The sequence below is a fragment of the Caenorhabditis briggsae genome (assembly GCF_000004555.2).
Source record: "Caenorhabditis briggsae complete genome, chrI, whole genome shotgun sequence".
NCBI classification, from domain to species: domain Eukaryota; kingdom Metazoa; phylum Nematoda; class Chromadorea; order Rhabditida; family Rhabditidae; genus Caenorhabditis; species Caenorhabditis briggsae.
The window spans coordinates 4,215,238-4,234,769 of NC_013489.2; the positions used below are offsets into that span (position 1 = coordinate 4,215,238).

Genomic DNA, 19,532 nt, shown 5'->3' on the forward strand with positions numbered 1-19,532 from the left:
AAACGGATTCAGTTTAAATATAACTTCCAACAAGATGTTCTGATGTCATAGACCATCCTCACAAAGATTCGAAAGCACACATTCAATAAAAGCAACTTAAAGGAGGCGAGACAGCAAAAATTTCGGGGGACAGTTCGGGGGACGAAATCGTGCCGCGCTTATGTAGACCATCGGTCGTCAGACGCCTTCGCGCCCCCGTAGCTCAGCCGGTAGCGGCGCTGTACCCCTAATGGGGGTTCTCTATGCAAAATATCAGGAGAACTTTTTTTTGGTGTCTGGTCTCCTTTAATGAGCCTACCACTTACCATTTAAAGATGACGTTGACATAATTTCAAAAGAAAAGAGCAGAAGATGGAGAAAATAGACACGGAAATCTAGTCAACCTCACCAAAAGCACTGGTTTACGAGTGCTATAAAAGTATCCCAGAAAGCGACACTTTTTTTGAGTGTCGGCTTTTTATTCGAACGAAAAGACAAAAGTACATAAAAGCATGAAAAAAGGTTCCGGTTAAATTTAGGTCAAGTTGTGAAAATGTGTGCTTCGGAACGAAAAGTGGTGTGCTTTCACAAGTTTGAATTTTTCTATTATTCGGCCAAAATAAATCCTGAATTATAGTTTTTTCCGGATTTCGTGAAGAGTTCCAATATAGTTTCTCCTTTCAAAAGACCTTGCTTTGTCTCTTTCAAAACTACCCCCTTCTGAAAAAAAAAAACATACCACCCAGATTGTTCCACTTCATTGTCTGCTGAACGACGGAACTGAATGAGATCTTTGGAGATGCGTGTAGTCGACCGGACGAAGAGCATGACTGGCCTGCAATCGAATCATTTTGGGGCAAAAAGAAAAAGAGACGAAGAGGTGCTCCCCTCGTCTGTCAATAATAATTATAGGGTGTCAATGTCCCCCCTGTGCCTCTTTTGTGTCCCTTTCCCCCCGGATATTAGAAATTGGTTGGCCACCTTTGGATTCGAAATTTCTAGAACGAAAGGGAAAATCCTGGAACCAACGCGAGTTGTTAGGTAGTTTTTGGTGGAAGTGGATATAAAGTATCGTTCTGAATGTGTACAGTAGCGGAAAAACGATTTCATTTTTTTTAATTTTATCAATTTTGATTTCTAAAAAAGTATTGCATAAATTGTCTACTGATACGAAGTGTTAAAATTACAATATTTCATAAAAAGAGGCTCATTTTTGAAATGCACCATTTTTCTGCCAAATTCCATTCTGATGATATGCTTTGAAAGGAGAGTTGTGACACTTCAAAATCGCTCATCTCATTTTGTTGGATTTTTACAACAAAGTTGTCAACTAAAAAACTGGAACAATTTTGCTTACAATAATCTGAAAATTTCAGACAAATTGAGAAAAAAGTGGGAATCGTTTTTCAGGATGTCAAAGTTTTCGGCCAAACAAGTCAAAATATTCTGCCCGGTACTGTATGTTTTATTCTGGTACAAAAATCGGAGCTGTGGAAGAGAAACGCCGGTGATCGTGATCGAAGGCTCCACAACGTCAACTATAGTAACCTAAAAATAATTGTATGATAGTAATCTGCTGGTAATAAGCTAGACGTCCGTTACTGTCACCATTGGAACTTTCATCCAATTTTTAAAAACAAGTACCTGAACTTGGAGTGACGTAGATTTGCATAGACATTCAATATCGAGAATCTAGAAGAAGATTCAATACTCAAATTGAAAAAAAAATCAAAACGGAAAGAGTGGGAAGAACAATTGAATTCCAGTTTTACGAGAAAGAATCGACTTGTTGCAAGAAGATATAACTCAGAACATGAACGAAAATTCAGTTAGGAAAAATGTGAGAATCAGGTCGGAAATAGGATTTCAGTCTTGGATTTCCAGTTCATTTTTTTTGATAAGCCCCTCCTCACAAGCTAATTTTTTGGATATACTCTATGACTAAAAATGTATTTTTTAATAAATAGTAGTAGTGACTGAAAAATGGCTTCTTCGTTTTTTTTTTCATTTTGTGATTATAGATTGGAATCTAATGTTCCACATGACGTGGTCCAGAAGACATTTGTATTATGAAACCTAAAAAAACAGACAGAGTACAAAAAGTCTCTAGTGGACAGAAGTGGTTCTGTCTAGCCACGATTCTTGTATTCTGAAGTTTTGGGAAAAGAAGACGTTTACAAAACCGAACAACGTGCATAAGAAAAATAAAATTGTGAAATAAAGTAAACATTGAGCTGGAACGAAGCAGTTCAAATCTGTTGATGTGTTCTAAGCTAAAATAAGATCTAATCGGGGGTAAGGAAACAACGAGATCAAAGATTAATTTACTTTTTGCTGACTAGGATTTACTTTTTCTTTTGAGAACTAGTTTAGAAGATTTTTTCGTTTTGGGGAAGATAAAGTTACAAAGATACCGGAAATATTCTAATTGAAGGCCACCCTATGCTTGCACTTTGAGCTCACCTATCTTGATTTCCATAAAAGATAACAAAAATCTATCAACAGCTAAAATGTTTGTCATAATATCACCAAAATTTTATTTGTTGACACATTTTGGGTATCTCTTATAGAAGTTGAGATAATTGAGCTCAACGTACAATTATAAAATGGCCTTCTATCAGAGCCTGAACGGAATATGCGATAGGTGTAATGGCCAGTGATCTAAAACTGAAATTTTGAATTTGGAAACTTTCGTTGATAGGAAATAAATACACTTTCGGATAAACGTTTTCATAGAATGTTGTTCGCCCTCTCCGGAAAACAAAACCCTCGAAACGAAAACTGAAATGCCCAGATCTTCTCTGTATGCCCTTCAGTGATATTTTCAGAAACTTTCATACATTTCTAGTTTTCTATCTTCTTATTCCAGCTTATTTTCAGCCCATGACTCTGAAAACAGAAACAACAGGTCATCTCATAAATAAGAAAACGATGTTTCTACTTCCTCTCCAACGGAACACACCCATTTCTCCAAAAAAGGAGGAAAATAACGATTCTTACCATTTCTGAGATGCCGTAAATCGACACAGTCAATGCTGTTGGCACGGTGATTCCGTGCCTGCGGGACTTCCAGTAATTGCACAATTTTGAAAAGCTGAAGAATCAGAAGTAGAACGAAAACTGAATACGTGAACTTCGAAGAATCTAACAGGAATAGAAGGCGTGAGAAATAATTCGAAGGATGATGTGATTAATTTTTGGACAAGTCTGAAGGCGTTGGAAATAAAGAAGAAGAAGCAGGAGACTGGAGAAAAAGCAAAGAATAGTAAAAGGACAAAAAACGATTTAAATCCAGGAATTCGGTTCTTTTTTTCCGCGTCGTTTCAAATCCGATTCTAAACTGACGACGGAATAAGGAATTTTCAGGAGACAAGAGTTGCAAGAATTGCAAGAAAAAAGTAAAAGAAGGATGATGACGTGGCAGAAAGATGATGCCTGATCTTTTAATTAATATGGGTCATGAAACAAAAAAGAAGGGAAAAATGAGATGAAAATTAAATGAACCGGAGGTCTAGCAGTACTTTTTATAACTTTTCTCATAAACTTGTATTATATGTATTAGACTAGCAAAGTATTGAAAATTAGTGAAATTATGAAAAATTACAAGATTGACTATAAGACTAAGAGATCTTTGAAACTTCCATTTAATAACTGAGGGTGGCTTTCGTATTTTTGTTTTTAAAGAATCTCCACCAATACCAGGTTTTTGTGACACTTCTGGCTTTGTAGACCATTGGAGTGGATCAGAAAACTGAAAAAGGGAACAGTTCGGGAAATTCAAAACAAACGAAAAAGGAAAAAGGACGAAAAAGTAGTGTAGGCCTGTGGATCAAGAGATAGAATTGAGTTTATTAGGACAACGATGAGCGAAAAAAGAGAAGAGAAAGAAGAAAGAAAAAATCAGATTTATTCGTAGGCAAACATCATCATCATTCTTGTTTTCTTCTTCTTCTTCTATTTTCTGAAATGTCTAGTCTAAGAAAAGAAGTACATACGACGATTCTGTATGTACTATTTATCCGAAAAGCGTCAAAAATCAGAGCTTAAAGTTTGTGACAACGGGTCAAAGAATTGACTGCGATCTCGGATATTTGAATTTAATAGAAAGATTTACATGTTTTCAACAGTTATTTTTACTCTGGTACGAGAATCGGAGATGTGGAAGAGAACCGCATTTGGCCGTGGCTGAAGATCCCATATAGAGGTGTGCGGAATGACTTTTTTGAGAAACGGAATCCGGAATAAAATAATTTTCTCGGAATCCGGAATCCAGACAGATAAAAATTTTCCGGAAACCGGAATCCGGAATACGGAATGAAACTAATTTTTCGGAATCCTGAAAACGGAATCCGGAATTTTGTATTCTTCAAATGGACAAAAAAATTCTGAAAACACATATCGTGCTGTATTTTTGCATTTTTTGTCGCGGAATTTCAAAAAGTCAGAGAACTCTTGCAAATTAACAAATATTCTTAAAATCCGGAATAAAAAATTTTCTCGGAATCCGGAATCCGGACGAGCTAAAATTTTGCGGAATCCGGAATACGGAATCCGGAATCCGGAAAACGGAATCCGGAATCCGGAAAACGGAATCCGGAATCCGGAAAACGGAATCCGGAATCCGGACATCTCTGGTCCCATCACGACAACTACCGTAACCTAAACTATGTTTATTTTCAGGATTTATTTTCTCGTTATTTAATCGTCGAGTTTTCTGATAAAATAAAAAAATGTTTAGGTTACGGTATTTATCGTTGTGGAACCTTCGGCCACGGCCACCGGTGGTTCCCTTCCACAGCTCCAATTTTTTTTGTACCAAAAATAATATCTTTCGTTCTTCAGAAAGCATATGACCCTAATAATGGCATTGGCATATTTTTGTAAACAGAAGTTAACGAGTACTATTAGTTTCAATGAAAAAAACAAAAGTGAAAATTTAAAAAAAAATAGGAAAAAGAATCCTGAAGATCAGAGATTCTCAATTTATCATTACCCAGTGGGACAAGAGAGACATGAGGCAAAATGACTGGGAAGAACAAAAATAAATGAGAAAATGTTGCGGCCATCTCTTCTCCTCTTTATTGATAAGAGATATTGGGTCAATCCGGGTAGCTCAAAAAAGTTTTCACGTTGTCTGATAACAGAGTAAGAACAGAAGGAAAAATGAGAGAGATATAGAAGAAGTGACGGGGATTGAGGACTACAACATATTTGATGACACAAATCTGGAATGTTCTCATGGAATTTTCTCATGGAAATTGTATGAGCAAAGATGATAAATGATTAAAAGTCTATGAGAGAGTGTGTTTTGTTAGGTCGTGAGAGTCGCGGGAAAACAACATTTTGAATGAATACTAGACAACGGATGACAGGAAATTGAGAAGTATATTTGAGATAGAAACAATTTCCGTTCGCTGTTTGGCACATGGGATTATGAATATTTTTCAATGTTGTCGGATAAAAGTTACACGGAATTTAATTTTCCGTAAAAACTGTTGTAGAAGGGTCCCTTTAATAGAAGGGCCCCTCTAATATAAGGGTCTTCCAGGAGAGTTTTGGGAAAATGGAAGGGCCCCCTGTAATAGAGAAGGTCCCTCTTCAAAATGGATTGTTTAAAATTGAAAATTTCTGTACGTTATCAGTAAAAATATTTCAAAAATTCCAAAAATTTCTCAGAAATTGGTTGAAACACTTCTTTGTAGCTCAAAAATGGCTCAATTTTGGTGAAATCAATATATTTTCATAAATTTTGAACGCAAATTCGTCGAATTTTTCTATGAAAAACTTGAGGAACAATAGCTGGAAAAATAGAAGGGCCCTAGTAACAGAAGGGCCCTCCGGAAGTACTTTGGAACAAAAAAAAGGGCCGGCCCTTTTAATACAGGTTTTACGGTAGTTTCGCCTACCTAATAGAAGCTTACCCACACCGTCAACTTTGAGCCCAATTATCTCGATTCTTGTGAAAGATGTCATAATTTTGTCAACTGATAAAATATTAGTGATGTTCTGATTAATAATTCATCAATTGACTTATTTTTGAAATCTTTCATAAAAATTGAGATAATTGATTTCAAAGTTGAAGGGTTGGGTGGGCTCTAATTAGAGGAAATACGGTAATTCTTTTTGTTTTTACTTAAAAAAACGACAGAGATTTTTTTGATAATCATGCCCATTATTCCCATGTTTCTTTCTTTTTTGCTCTGTGCTTCTTTTCTTTTGCTTTCCACCTGATTCCCTTTTCATTTTTCTCTCACGTGTGTTTCCTTGTCAATCATTTTCAATCAACGAACTCAACCCCCACGGGCACCGAATCATCTTCATATTCTTTTTGACACATTGAGATATATACACAACAAAAAATACCTTTTTTCTCACCACATTTATCTTTCGTCTGTCATTTTTTTGTTCATCGATGAATTTGTTTTGAGCTAACATCAAAGATTAGTGGTCTTTTGGAAAAGAGATAGTCTGGGTTTGAAACAAAAAAACTCACCGATAGGCATCGGAGGTTTTTCGGAAGTCGGCGACAATGTGGATGTCGTTGTTGAAGTTCGACTGAATCTTGGACGATCTCGGAAGTCAAGAGAGTTGCGGGCGGATACAGAACACTGAAAAATAACTATCTCGATGGAGTGTGGGACAAATAGACCGTCAACTTGAATTGATTTTTCTGGAAAGTAACAAATTAAAACTCAGAGACCGAAACACTGAAGTACAACTTTGAAACTAAACTTCCAAACTTTCTTGATTCGTGGGAACCAGACTAGAATTCAAAGATCTTTATTCCCACAACAAAATGTATCTACCGGATAAAAAGAGAAGAAGAAATGTATGATAGGAAATAACTTGACTTGCAACGAGCCGGACCCGGGATTTCAGGATTTTGTTATGTTTTCTCAAAAACATTTTCGAGTCAATCGAAACGAAAAATTTCTGTCAAATAAGAATCTGATTTTTCCGGTATGGAAATAACTTGACTTTCGAATTCTGATAATTTTCTGTGTTCGGAAGTCAATTGAACGAATGCAACAAACACATTGGAATCCATCTCTAATAAATCTTCTTCCAACCTGAACAAAACAACTGACCTGCCGTAACCCACTGCTCGATTTCCTGATTTTAGGCGGCGCCTCGTCCAGATCGGATATCTTGGGTTCACTATCGGCTTGTTGGCTGAAACAATGAAGGATTTAGAATGATAGATGACATATTATTTCAAACTCAAAGATAGTCCCTTTAATTAGACTTACCTTGTTCTCCAGGTAACACTTGGGTGGGGATTCGATGTAGTGTCTGATGAGTTGGAAAGAAGAAGGACCGGATAATGGGATACCTAAAAAAAAAGAAAAATATGAATTAATTGGAATTTGAAAAAGTGAAAAACAGAAAGAAGTCTAAAGGAAATGAGAATGAAAACTGATTGGAGAAAAGAAGAGAGGAGGAAAGAAGCAGAGACCAAAGGTCCAATTAGTGAGAAAAAAGGGATAGGATCTTTGGGTCAATTCGAATGACTACATTATTCTGAATTTGAGAAAAAACTCCCGGCTTCAGATTTCTGTTTTTAACAGTACTATATTTTGTTCTAGAAAACAAAAACTTCTGGTAAAATTTTCTTCCGATTTGATCGAAATTCAGATCTGAATGGAAAAATAAAACAAGGCGTTCGCTGATTAAAAATAACATGTCAAGTTGTCATTTTGCATAAAAAACACTGAGCACGATATGGTCTAATGAATTCCAAAAAAAACAATTTTTTCATGTCAAAATATACATAAAGCCTAAAAATAAAGGGTTAGATGCATACTGGTCAGGGACCGGACCTGGAACATTGGGGTCAAAATGAAAAATTCGCAAAATTTCAGTTTCGATATTTTTGTAAAGGCGAAACATCTCAGGAAATTGCTGGGCCGTAATAACTTTTCTAGGCCCTTGACCCGGCCCGGCCCGGAATTTGACGAGTATGATTATATGTTAATATAAGAAGCTTGAAGAATTCAAACAAAAAAAAATCAAAATATACCTGTAACGATGGATACTTCTTGCCAATCAATCCGCTTTTTCTTCGAACGATTGGATGGGATGGTCCACCATTTGTTTTTGGAATCTCATTGACGTCCCCTGCACTTGACGACGTAACAGATTCATTCCGTTGTAGTTGGGATGCCACTTTTACTGCTTCATCAAGTTTCATTTTTTGGAGATCTGGAACATTAGATGCCATTTTTCGAATGGGACAGATCGTTAGAAAAAAGGGAAAAGAAACATGATCACATAAATAGTTTTCATTAACAACGAACGATCTAAATTTAGAAGATTGATTTCGAAATCTTGAAAATGTTTTTTTAGCTAAATTCATCTTTATTTAATTTTTGAAATTTTTCAAAAAAAAGGTGAAATTTTTTGTCAAAGTTTGAAAAAAAAGAAAAATTAGATAATCCAAAATATCCTGAAAATTATGAAAATAGGAATTTCAAAAGCACATCCGAAAACCCCAGAAATATTGGAAAAATTCAGTAGATTTCCAGTTGAGAATAATCTTGGAATTCCAGAAAAAAACAGTGAAGTTCGAAGTTTGAAAATTTCTTGAAAACTTGAAATTTCCAGCAAAAATTGTTGAATGGGTTAATGGAAGTATGACTCCTACCAGTAAAAAATCTGATTGCAATGAACTTTTTTAACAGGGTAAAAGAAATCAAGAGAAAAAAATGAGGAACAAAAAGAGAAGAGAAATGACAATTTTTTCAAAGTTTGACCTGCTACCGGAAAGTCGAAATCGACGGGAAATTAAATTTCAACTCCAGATTATCAACTCCAGATTATAATATATTTCAAAAGGCTTATGACTAGTCAAGCTACAAATTTTAAAAATTTAACTTCAAGGTGACAAGTGTTTTTCTTTTAAAGAACTGAAAATTTTAATAACACACAGCTCGGAAGCCATTTTATTCTAGTTTATTTCAACGTCATCTGAGAGCTCCGAGAGCATTTTTTGTCTAGATTCGATAGGCTAAAATTCTATAAAGGCTACGGAAAATGAGCAATACAATGGGTTAAAATAATTGGAAAAAGTCAAACTTCTCAACTTTTTTCTACTCTTTCCCACTCTTGGTTTTGAGAAAAAAAGACATAATTAGTCGTGTAGAACAATATGCAAAAAGAGAAAAACGGGACGTAGGATAACTAGAAGAGAGGAAAGAAGAAAACGAATTGGAACAAAACGTTCGGATGATGTTGCTCCGTCGTTTTAGAAGCTCCAGAAGGCATCCGAATACAGAATACTAGACGAGAAATAATCGGATTTGAATTCAGGCGTAGTACACAGAGTCAGAAGATTCAAAGAAAAGAGAGTGACAGCGGTGATAGTGCATTTTTGATTGTAGGAAGCCTTATTTGATCAGAAAAAAAGCACGTGAATCATCTCCGAATTCAATTTTGTTTGGGTGGTTGGCTCTTGGGAGCAAGAGATTACCTGGAAATGCAAATGGAAAAATGGAGAAACTAATTGAAAATCGGAATAGAAGGCTTGGATATTTTGAGAAAATTAGGAAAGATGAAACCAAAAAATAAGTACTGTAGTTTTGAGTTTCTATTCAGGAGGGGAAAAAAAGAGTTTTGGCTGCTGCGGCTCCCCGTATTTTAAACTAATTGTTCTGTGAAGCATACTGACCACTTCTGAATGACCTCCAGTGACATCATCAAAGTGTCTGGAGAGAGGAGAGATGAATGAAATACAAATTAACCGGCGAGAGGAAAAAGTTGGAATTTAACAAGAGGAGGATAAATTGGGAGTCCAATCGAACATTGAAATTCTATGTTGCTCATGATTATAATTTTGGATCGAAGAGTTCTAGAGAGTGTCTAGAACATGATGTTTTTCTTTAACTAACATCGGTACCACACTTTCTAAAAACAGTCTGATGACGTTGATCAGTCAGACGCAAAGTATTGGTTCTTTTTCAAGTTTATAACAACAAGGAAATATCATTTCCACAATATTTTCAATTTAAAAAAAATTTCAATGATTTTTTCCTGATCACCAAAATTAGCCAAAGTTTCAAACATCAAAAGTCGATCAACCTTAAAACTTTCCATTTACCGTGAAACCTGTCTTAGAAAGTCCGACCCTTCTATTGTTCCAAGGCACCTCCGGAGGGCCCTTTTATACTTCGGGCCATTTAGCGAAAAGATAGTTTCAACAAAGTTTTGTAGGATTGTGCAATTCCCGAATACTTTTGGATAGCCCTTCTATTAAAGAGGGACCTTCTATTAACGTCATTCTAATACATGTTTTACGATATTTTAATAAACCTGATAAATCAGAACATATACGGTACTTTGGGTGAAGTGTCTTCGAAAACTCGGTTCTTCTACATGACTCATATTGGTCTCTACTTCAGTCATCGATGATTACCCTAAAACGGAAATGCTCTCAGAAAAAAACGGAACTATGAATAAGACATAAGGAAGCTTCGACGAGTCGATGGGAAATTCGAGACGACCAACTTTCTAGACAATCAGAGTAACACCACTTTCCAGTGGTTTCTTTTCTGAATTTCAGTATTGACAAATTTTGTTCTACTGGGATATAAGGGTTCAATGAAAAAGGGGAATAATAACAACAACGGGAGAAAAAAGAGACTCTTCTTACTCGGTAACTGACCTACATATCACGCAACAAGAGGCTCTATGTCTCCTTCTTTTTCCCTACTCAAACCACGCGCTCATATACATTTCGATAGCCACGGGTCCCCCGGCCATTTTCCAATTATCTTCTGCTCTGTTGCATAGAGGTGGCAAAAAGAGAGCATTTTGAAGAATAAGAAGAAGAATTCGTCCCCATTTTTATGATGTTTGAGATTACTTTCTTTTCAAAAAAAATTGTCGATTCAGAAAAAGAAACAAATGGATGGGCAAGAGGGTGGGGATGAAACAACGATTAAATAATGCAGAAAGAACTTTGAAAGTTTAAGAAATATGTGAGATTTTATCAGTGTATTTCGGAAGTGTTTCATTGAGGCCCCTTGTGTCCAAAATAGAAACGCTTATTCATTTTAATTACAATAGAGTCACGTCTTCTTCATCTGAATCATTCATCAGTTTACACTGGTGAGAGTTGGGACGAAAAAAAAACGGAACCATATTTTGAGTTGACCAATAGAGGAAAATATGATTATGATGAGAAGAAGAGAAAAATAAATTCAATTACTTTTTCATGAATAAAGCTATATTTACATTTTATAATTAGCGAGGGCCGGAACCCCCCAAGAGATGGTCAATGGTCAGCTGGAAAAAAATGGGTGGATCTGAAAATTAAGGATAACAATTGGAAGATAATTAAATGAAGGAAATGAGATAAGATGAAACTATAGTTTATTAGAATAGTGTCGTCTAAAATCGTGTGAAAATTTGGCTTTGAATTTTGAAAAAGTTCTGTGGACCAAGAGATTTCTGTTGCTTTGCTCCCAAGCTTGCATCTGAAAATCGTTGCTTCTGGAGACTTTAAAAAAAGTATATATCCATTTTTGTGTTGTTTTTTTTACGAAAAAGCACGATCAGAGTTCAGTGGTGATCTCAGAAATCCTTTCTTTCTTTTTTTCCTTTCTTTTTTCATCCATTTTTTCAGTCAGAATTTCTATGAAAACACAAGTAACAAAACGGAAACTAGAAACGGAACACTGAAAAAAAACACGGAGACAAAAGATAAATTGAATCCCAAATCTTCTCTGAATCCCAATCTATACCAACGATTATCTTAAAGTACGTTCATCAATAAAACAATCATTGGAATTTGATAAATAGGTGGAGTAAAAATGTGAAAGATGTATTTTTCCAACAGCTGCTGTTTTTCGATAATCTCTCAGTGAGCAATCAATTGTTTTCAGTCTGTGTGTCCCTTCAAAAATCACTTCGTTGTCATTTTTTTAGTGGATCTTAATAACAGGTGTTCTTCTATTTTTTGATCACTTTTATTTAAAAAAAATGATAACTAAAATTGATAATCGGAACCAAAAGATTAAAAAAAATAGAAGTAGCATAGAGAGGAGAAAGCGGTAAATACAAGTCTTCGCAGAATTGTTAGTTTCTCATTTTTGGTTCTGCGTTTTCAAATTTCAAGTGTTTTTCAGAGAATGGGAACAAATCAACCCGAGAGGGAGAGGAATTCTGCCGTGACGTTGTCGATGTTCTCTGAGTTATGTTTCTAAAGGAAAATGGCCGTTTTTCAGAATATTCGTTAATGATATTACCTATAGATTTAATTATAATTATTTATCTGTTCAATGTCTGTTTTTTAGGATTTCATAGTGCACAAGTTGAAGGGGCTCTCCGTCCAAAATTTTCATTGCATTAAAATGTTTCCAAAGTTATGTATTTTTCTAATGTTACTTCAAATTGTTCTTTTCATCCCAAATCCCCGACAATGGAAAAAACGGAAGTTAAAATGTTGCTAAGAAAGGTGGCTAATATTGACGAGGATTTGAATTCCCGCTCAATAAGAAACCTAGGCCACGGCTAAGGACATCCTTCTTTAAGTGGCTGTGTTTCGGGAATCTGGATTCAAAAAAAACTGTTCGTAATAGTATTAGGAAAATACATAACTTTTCAGACATTTCAATGCAGTGAAAAAAATTGGTCGGAATCCTCCAATAGTTAATTGATGCCCTATTTTTCTTTAATGATTTTTATTTTTCGTACCGTTGAGTTGAAATTGTTTATCTAAACGAAGCTGCAAACCATTTAGAGACAAAATTTCGATTCAGAAGTGCAAAAATACAACTTGCTGAAAAATTTTGTACCCCCATTTTTTGTAAATCATGGATTTTGTACCCCTAAATCAGTTGTACCCCCTTGTACCCCCGAATCGGTGGGCGGTCGTATACATTGCTTGATAACATTGAGATCTCGAAAACTCGAAAACTCGAGATCTCGAAAACGCCGATCGGCCAACATATGATTTACCAGTCCTCACTTCAAGATTCGAGACTGGACCTCCAGCTCCGATTCCAACCCCACCAGCTCCGATTCAACCTCCACTAGCTACGAATCCAACTCCACCAGCGCCGATTCCAACTCCATCAGATCCGATTCCAACTCCATCAAGTTCGATTCCAACTTCATCAAGTTCGATTCCAACTCCATCAGCTCCGATTCCGCTTCCATCAGCTCCGATTCAACCTCCATCAGCTCCGATTCCGCTTCCATCAGCTCCGATTACAACTCCATCAGCTCCGATTCCACCTCCACTAGCTCCGATTCCAACTCCATCAAGTCCGGCCTCAAGAGCTCTTGTTCCAACTGCTCCGATTCCCTGATCATAACCTCCAAATCCAATGGCTCCAGTTCCATTTCCGGGACTTCAGCTGAATATCAGCTCCAGCTGAATATCAGTTCCCTTTCGGGAACTGACTGATTCTCACTGTTTCTCTTTTTCCTTATATGCAAAAAATCCTGGGCGATTCTTATCTTTTTGCTCCATTTTTTCACTTTAAACAAAACGTTTTTTTTTTCCAAAACGTGAATTTTTTTCTGCTAAATTTCCTAAAACAATTTGAATCTTTTGAATTTTTCCCGCGTGCCCCATGCTTTAATAGCATTCTCTCCTTGTTTTCCAAAAGTGCATGGGTGTCCTAGTGGTATACACTGTTGGCTATTAAGCACAGGTTTTAGGTTCAACCCTTGGCTAGTGATATTTTTTTCTTTTTCTGGAATCTGGAATCTGGAATCTGGAATCTGGAATCTTTAATCTGGAATCTGGAATCTGGCGATCGGCTAAATCTCAACATTGTTTAGCGATATGAATCCTTTTAAATTATTTCTGACAAGGGAAGTGTTTTCAGACAGTGGTTGAGAATTTCTTGAAAATTGGTACACATATACTTTAGGGCATGGTCAATAACGAGACGACTTTTTTTCGTGCCCCTCGGTACCTAGAAGCTGAAAAAACGCGTTTGAAATTTCACCTCTGTTAAAGCATTAAAAGCGTGAGCGCGATCTCCCCCTTTCTTATACAAATTGTGGAAGCAGTGAGGAACAGCGAGTGTGGTGTAGTGGTGAAAAGGGATGGTGGTAACTGACAAGGGTTAGTTCGATCCCTCTTTTCCCGTTTTGTTTTCTGCTTTTTTCTGATCTTACTGGAAATCTCAAAGTGTGTCAAAACCTTTAAAAAAATTTCCATTCAGATTTTTATTAATTTTGAAAAAAAAAATTTTTTGACTTGTTTCAAAAAAACCCAAGAAATCATTTTGAAATTTTCTTGAAGAACTGCTGGAAAACCATCCTTAATCAAATCGTTAGTCAGAACCACCCAGATTTGCTCAGTTTGGATGCGGAACAGTAATAAATTAGTCAGAAATTATGTAAACCTATGTTTTTACAAGATTTGAGTGCTACTGGGTGATTACCGAAGGCCCACGATCCATTAAAGTTTTGAAAGAAAGCACATATTTGTGATTTCCAGAAATATTTAGAATACCAAATTTCATGAAAAGACTAATTTTATCGGTTCTTTACGTTTAGAAATCATTTTAGCACATTTGAAAATTTTTCAAAAAATTGTAAAAATTTCCAAAGGAGGTGGGGTGGTGGTGTAAAACTTACTTCCGAAAATTTTTTTTTTGAAAAATGAGGCTATTTTCTCAGATTGTAGAGAAACCTTCAAAAGTACGATTTACATTCGAGAAACTCCGAACAACTGTTATTAACCCCTCCAAAAATTCACTCCAAAAGTGAGAAATTAGCACTGAAATCACTTTCAGAGAACATAACTTTTTTGTGAGGGGCAAGGGGCAAAAAATAAAAGCAGCGCTGTGATCAGCGTGTCCAAAAGTACCAATGTTTGAACAAATTCTCAACCACTGTCTGAAAACACTTCCCTTGTCAGTTTCCAATGACCTCGTTATTTTTGTAGTTCAAAAAATCAATAATCCATCATCTCCCTTCCTCCTTCTTCATAATCTAAACCTAAACGCATCGTGTGACGAAATGTGAAAAAATGAAAAAGATCAACTAGTATTTCGATGGGTTTATCCCATTTTATCTTTTGTTTCCACCCATTCAGTTCCCTACTCTCATGATTCTATCCATTTTTCTCATTTTCCTTTTGAGTTCCACAGCTTTTTCTGTATCTGGAGACTGTGATGGACACTTCAGTTATGAGAATTCTTGTAACAAACTTACACTGGAATTCATAGCTCAATGGGTCTCACACAGGCCGATTCCATCTATGAAAATTGCTTCAAATATTGGGGATGACTGTATAAGAGCTTTGGTGAGTGATCATTTATCACTGCCTCTTACTGAAATAGATTACAGAGTTGCACAAAAATGATTAATTGTCCTGAAAAGGACCAGGAAATATCGAAGAAAATAGCAGATATTGCGGAAATGTGCACAGGAATCTATGCTTTCGGATCAGCGTTCGGCAAGTGTATCAGAATAGTGAGTCGATTCAAAAATTCAAAAAAGAGGACAACAATTATTTAGATCCAAAGCAAAGAATCATCAAAAGACTATCCTTGTTTACAGTATTGGGATAATGTGGTTTGTTGAGAATTGAATATTTCAAAAATATTTATTTTGTTCAGAACCAATCTCCTACTTGTGAATTTTTCGGTTTAGATTTCGATTGTGCTCAAATGTTAGTTGAGAATCAATGTGGAATGTATGCTTTAAAACAGATGAATGACAATAAGAACTTTATTGCGGACTTTTTTGGATGCAAACTGTCATCAACAATTAACAGAATGGAATCAAAAAAGATAGGTTCTTCCGAAAAAGACGACGACCGACAAATTGGATTTCTTCGGGAATCAGAATAATAAAACTTTCTTTTTTACTGTCTTATGAATCCATTTTACAAATAAGATCAATGGCTTTGTCTTAATACTTCCACATGTTATCAACAGCTTCGTTTCCGCATTCCGTCTCAACGAAATCAGAAAGTTTGGAATACTCGTCTCCCAACAGTTTGCATTTTTGGTCGGCGGTTGTAGTGTTTTTGATAGTTGTTAGCTCAAAATTGGTCTGAAAGTTCATAATTTGGAGTTGATGAAAACGTCAAAGTCAACCTCTTTTATACATTTACTGAGTGGTCCAACGCTGAATACATTTCGATTTTGTAAAGAGTTTGCAATTCCCGCTAGTATTTTGAGAAGGAATGGCCCGTCCATTGTATCGATACACTTCTGGAATTTTAATTACTACATTTCCATTATTATCGCTGAAAAAGAATGAAGGTCGAGACGCAGAGAAAAACTATCTGCGTCTCCACCTAATATGTGCTACTTAGGCTTACCGCTTCGAGAAACCTACCGTATTCAAACTGCAAAAAATACTCTCTAACCTTCATTTTTTTTCAGATAGTGATAATATTCAAATTTTCATTATTTAATGGTGTGCGGTTAATTCTTTATTGATTCGTTTTGTACAAAAAGTAAGTAGATTCACATAAAAATAGAGAAAACATTTAAAAATTCCTCAGATGAGAAGAAATAGTATCAGGTGGCTGACGGCTGAGTGTGAGTTTTCTACGAACTGACCAGCTCATTAGAATTCCAACTGATTTCTGACGGAATCATTTGTTTTCTTTACTTAAAAATTGTATTTCTGCAGAAATGTCAAAAAAAAATTCCGGAAAAAACCCTGAAAGTTCGAACACGAAATTTCCGCGCGCTGATCGCTGACTACAAGAATCACTCTCGGTCGCCAGCCACCGGATACCATTTCGCTTTAAACAAAATCACCGCAAATCACGCTCAAAATTCACCTACTGTAATTTTGTAATTTTGGTGTAAAACTTAGTTCCGCCGCAGCATTCGTTTCAAAACAGAGTTCCATGTTTTCAATAGTTACATGACCGAATTTCTCTTTCTCCAACTTCAAATTATCAACCGTATTTTTCATTTTTTCTATTTTATTGGCACAATAGGTATCGTCTATTGGTGTGGGAGCACATAGAACATCTGAGAAGTTCATGAAAACAATGAAAAACAGAAAATTGGGTGACGAGAAGTCATTTTGAGGAGAACAGAATATATAGTCATGAGAAAATATTCGGGACTGAGAACAATGTATATATGTTGATGGTTTTAAAGGTGGGGGGACATGAAAAAAAATAATGTTCTCGAAATTCCGTTCAAAGATGCCCCTCGAGGAGTTGAACTTGTGAGGGCGATGATTGAGGGTGCGGCTCCGCTACCGACTGAGCCACGCGGGCAAAGAGAAAGCGAACGCCCGATTGCATACATAAAGGCGAGGACGACATCTGTACGCAGAGTGACATTAAGCGTTGTACACCGTCACGGTAGAATGCATACTCTAGCTACAAAAAAACTACGAAAAATCTCCTGTCCCCCCACCTTTAATATGTCCTATTGATATCAATGTATGATTAGATAGCAAAACAGATTAGATAACGAAGAAGATTAGATAACGAAACAATAACCAGGAATACAAAAAAAAATACTAGGGGTGTTCTAACTTCTGATTGATTTGCATACGGTTGCTCTTACATATTCTTCATGTTTCATCATATTTCTGACTGCTAAGTCTCCACATTCTCTTCTCCGTTATTTAGTTTAGAGCCAATCGCCAACTTGTGAATTTTTCGATTCAGTTCGATTGTGCTCAAATGTTAGTTGAGAATCAATGTGGAATGAATGATTTAAAACAGATGACAGAAAATAAAAACTTCAATTCGGACTCTTTTGGATGCAAACCGGCATCAACAATCAGCAGAATAACATCAATAAAAAAAGATTCTTCCGAAGAAGATGATCGACAAATTGGATTTCTTCGTGAATCAGAGTAATAAAACTTTCGTCCTTGTTGTGTTAATAAGCCTTCGAACAAGTAAGATCTTTGACTCTGACTTCATTTTTCAGTAAGTCACTAACAGCTTCATCTCCGCATTCCGTCTGAACAAATTTTTGAAGTTCGGAGAACTCACCATTAGACAGTTCGCATTTTGGTTTTTGGTCAGCGGTTGTAATATTCTTGAGAGTTGTTAACTCAAACTTGGTCTGAGAGTTTATAATTCGTAATTTGTGAAACGATTAAAGTCTACCTTCTCGATACATTTATTAAATGGTCCAACGTTGAACCCATACTCATCACAAGCCGATTTTAAAAACATGGTTCCAATTCCCAGGAGTCCTTTGAGAAAGTCTGGCATGACGATTGTCTCTATGCAACTCTAAAAATAAAAATATTAGGTTGGCGGGAAAGTCTTTGTCACTTTTTCAATAGTTTATTTCTCAAAGAAAAAATAACCGAATAATTAATTATATTGTCCATCATTATCAACAACATGTCTCCAACGTTCCCTCAATTTATGGATTCCATTGCGGTAGAATCCAGCCGGGCGTGAGGCAAAGTATTGTTTGAGTGCCGCTTCGACCGCTCCACGGGAATTGAAGCTTCTTCCTTCGAAGGCACGTGTCATATCGCCAAATAACCAATAGTCGGAAGGAGCAAGATCAGGAGAATACGGGGGGTGAGGGAGAACATTCCATCCATATCCCATCAGCTCCTGCTTCACTTGTTTCGAAACATGTGGGCGAGCGTTATCATGTTGATAGTACACTTTCTTGTCTTTCAGGGCCGAACGGTCGACTGCTTTCTTGAGGTTTCGTAGTTGAGTAGTGTAGAGGTCTCCAGTTATTGTTTTGCCCTCGGGCAGAAGTTCCCAGTAGATGGGGCCGTCCACTCCCCACCACACAGAGAGCATAACTTTTTTCGGATGAAGGTCGGGTTTGGGGACATCCTGTGGGCTCTCTCCTTCTCCAACCCACTGGGATTTCCTGTGGTGATTATCGTAGAAGACCCACTTCTCATCTCCGGTTATTAGCCGGTCCAGCCATCGATCGCCCGCGTGGAGAGTGAGAAGAGTAATCGAATCGTCGACTCGGCGGTCAAGGTTGGCTTGAGTCAGGTGATGACGTATGAATCGACCAAAAAGTTTTCTCATTCCAAGAGACTTCAAACCTTCAAGGACTGTGCTATGGTGAACTCCGAATGTGACAGCTAGTTCACGGCTAGATTGAAATGGATCCGATTGCAATGCGTGCTTCAGCTTGTCCAAATCCAACTCACGGGGTCTCCCAGAGCGATCCTTTTCATCGAGCGAGAAGTCATCTTTTTCGAAACGATGGAACCAATTGCGAATAGTATTGTAGTGAGGGGCATGTGTGTTGTACACATTCTTCAAGAAAGTTTCCGAATCCTTCATCGTGGTGTGAGATAGGAAGAGGTAAATCAAAACATGTCTGATGTGAATAGCAGTGGGAACAAACATATCGTTTCAATTACAGATGAGGAGCAGGGAAGGAAATGGGGACTTGTTTATATGGAAGGTTCTTATCACCTTGTTATTCACTAGAGTCGATATCATACACAGCCTCCATATACGAGAACAGTGATTAAACAAACAGAGTGACAAAGACTTTCCCGCCAACCTAATATAAACATTTTCGTTAAGCATTACCACAGGGTTCCAAAACCCATCGTCAGAACTCGCACCCTAGCGAGAATGAGATCTCCCTTCTATTTCTTTTTTT

The 19,532-nt window shown here is 36.7% G+C and overlaps 4 protein-coding genes across 4 annotated transcripts; 2 read left to right on the forward strand and 2 right to left on the reverse strand.

Annotated features, from left to right (window-relative positions):
• Positions 1 to 610: 610 nt before the first annotated feature.
• On the reverse strand, positions 611 to 8,200 carry CBG04155 (the record flags this gene model as incomplete). The annotated part of the gene is made up of 5 exons (XM_045243756.1): positions 611 to 699; positions 6,473 to 6,587; positions 7,014 to 7,152; positions 7,230 to 7,312; positions 8,000 to 8,200. 5 exons carry the CDS (start codon positions 8,198 to 8,200, stop codon positions 611 to 613), a joined length of 627 nt encoding a protein of 208 aa, XP_045092598.1.
• Positions 8,201 to 12,107: 3,907 nt separating this feature from the next.
• Positions 12,108 to 13,289, forward strand: CBG04154 (the record flags this gene model as incomplete). The annotated part of the gene is made up of 2 exons (XM_045243763.1): positions 12,108 to 12,174; positions 12,877 to 13,289. The coding sequence occupies 2 exons, from the start codon at positions 12,108 to 12,110 to the stop codon at positions 13,287 to 13,289; spliced, it is 480 nt and encodes a 159-aa protein (XP_045092597.1).
• A 1,757-nt stretch (positions 13,290 to 15,046) lies between these two features.
• On the forward strand, positions 15,047 to 15,794 carry CBG25260 (the record flags this gene model as incomplete). Its single annotated transcript, XM_045243767.1, has 4 exons — positions 15,047 to 15,244; positions 15,289 to 15,414; positions 15,460 to 15,516; positions 15,561 to 15,794. 4 exons carry the CDS (start codon positions 15,047 to 15,049, stop codon positions 15,792 to 15,794), a joined length of 615 nt encoding a protein of 204 aa, XP_045098280.1.
• A 61-nt stretch (positions 15,795 to 15,855) lies between these two features.
• CBG04153 lies at positions 15,856 to 18,148 on the reverse strand (the record flags this gene model as incomplete). Its single annotated transcript, XM_002639480.1, has 2 exons — positions 15,856 to 15,999; positions 18,041 to 18,148. The coding sequence occupies 2 exons, from the start codon at positions 18,146 to 18,148 to the stop codon at positions 15,856 to 15,858; spliced, it is 252 nt and encodes an 83-aa protein (XP_002639526.1).
• Positions 18,149 to 19,532: the final 1,384 nt, after the last annotated feature.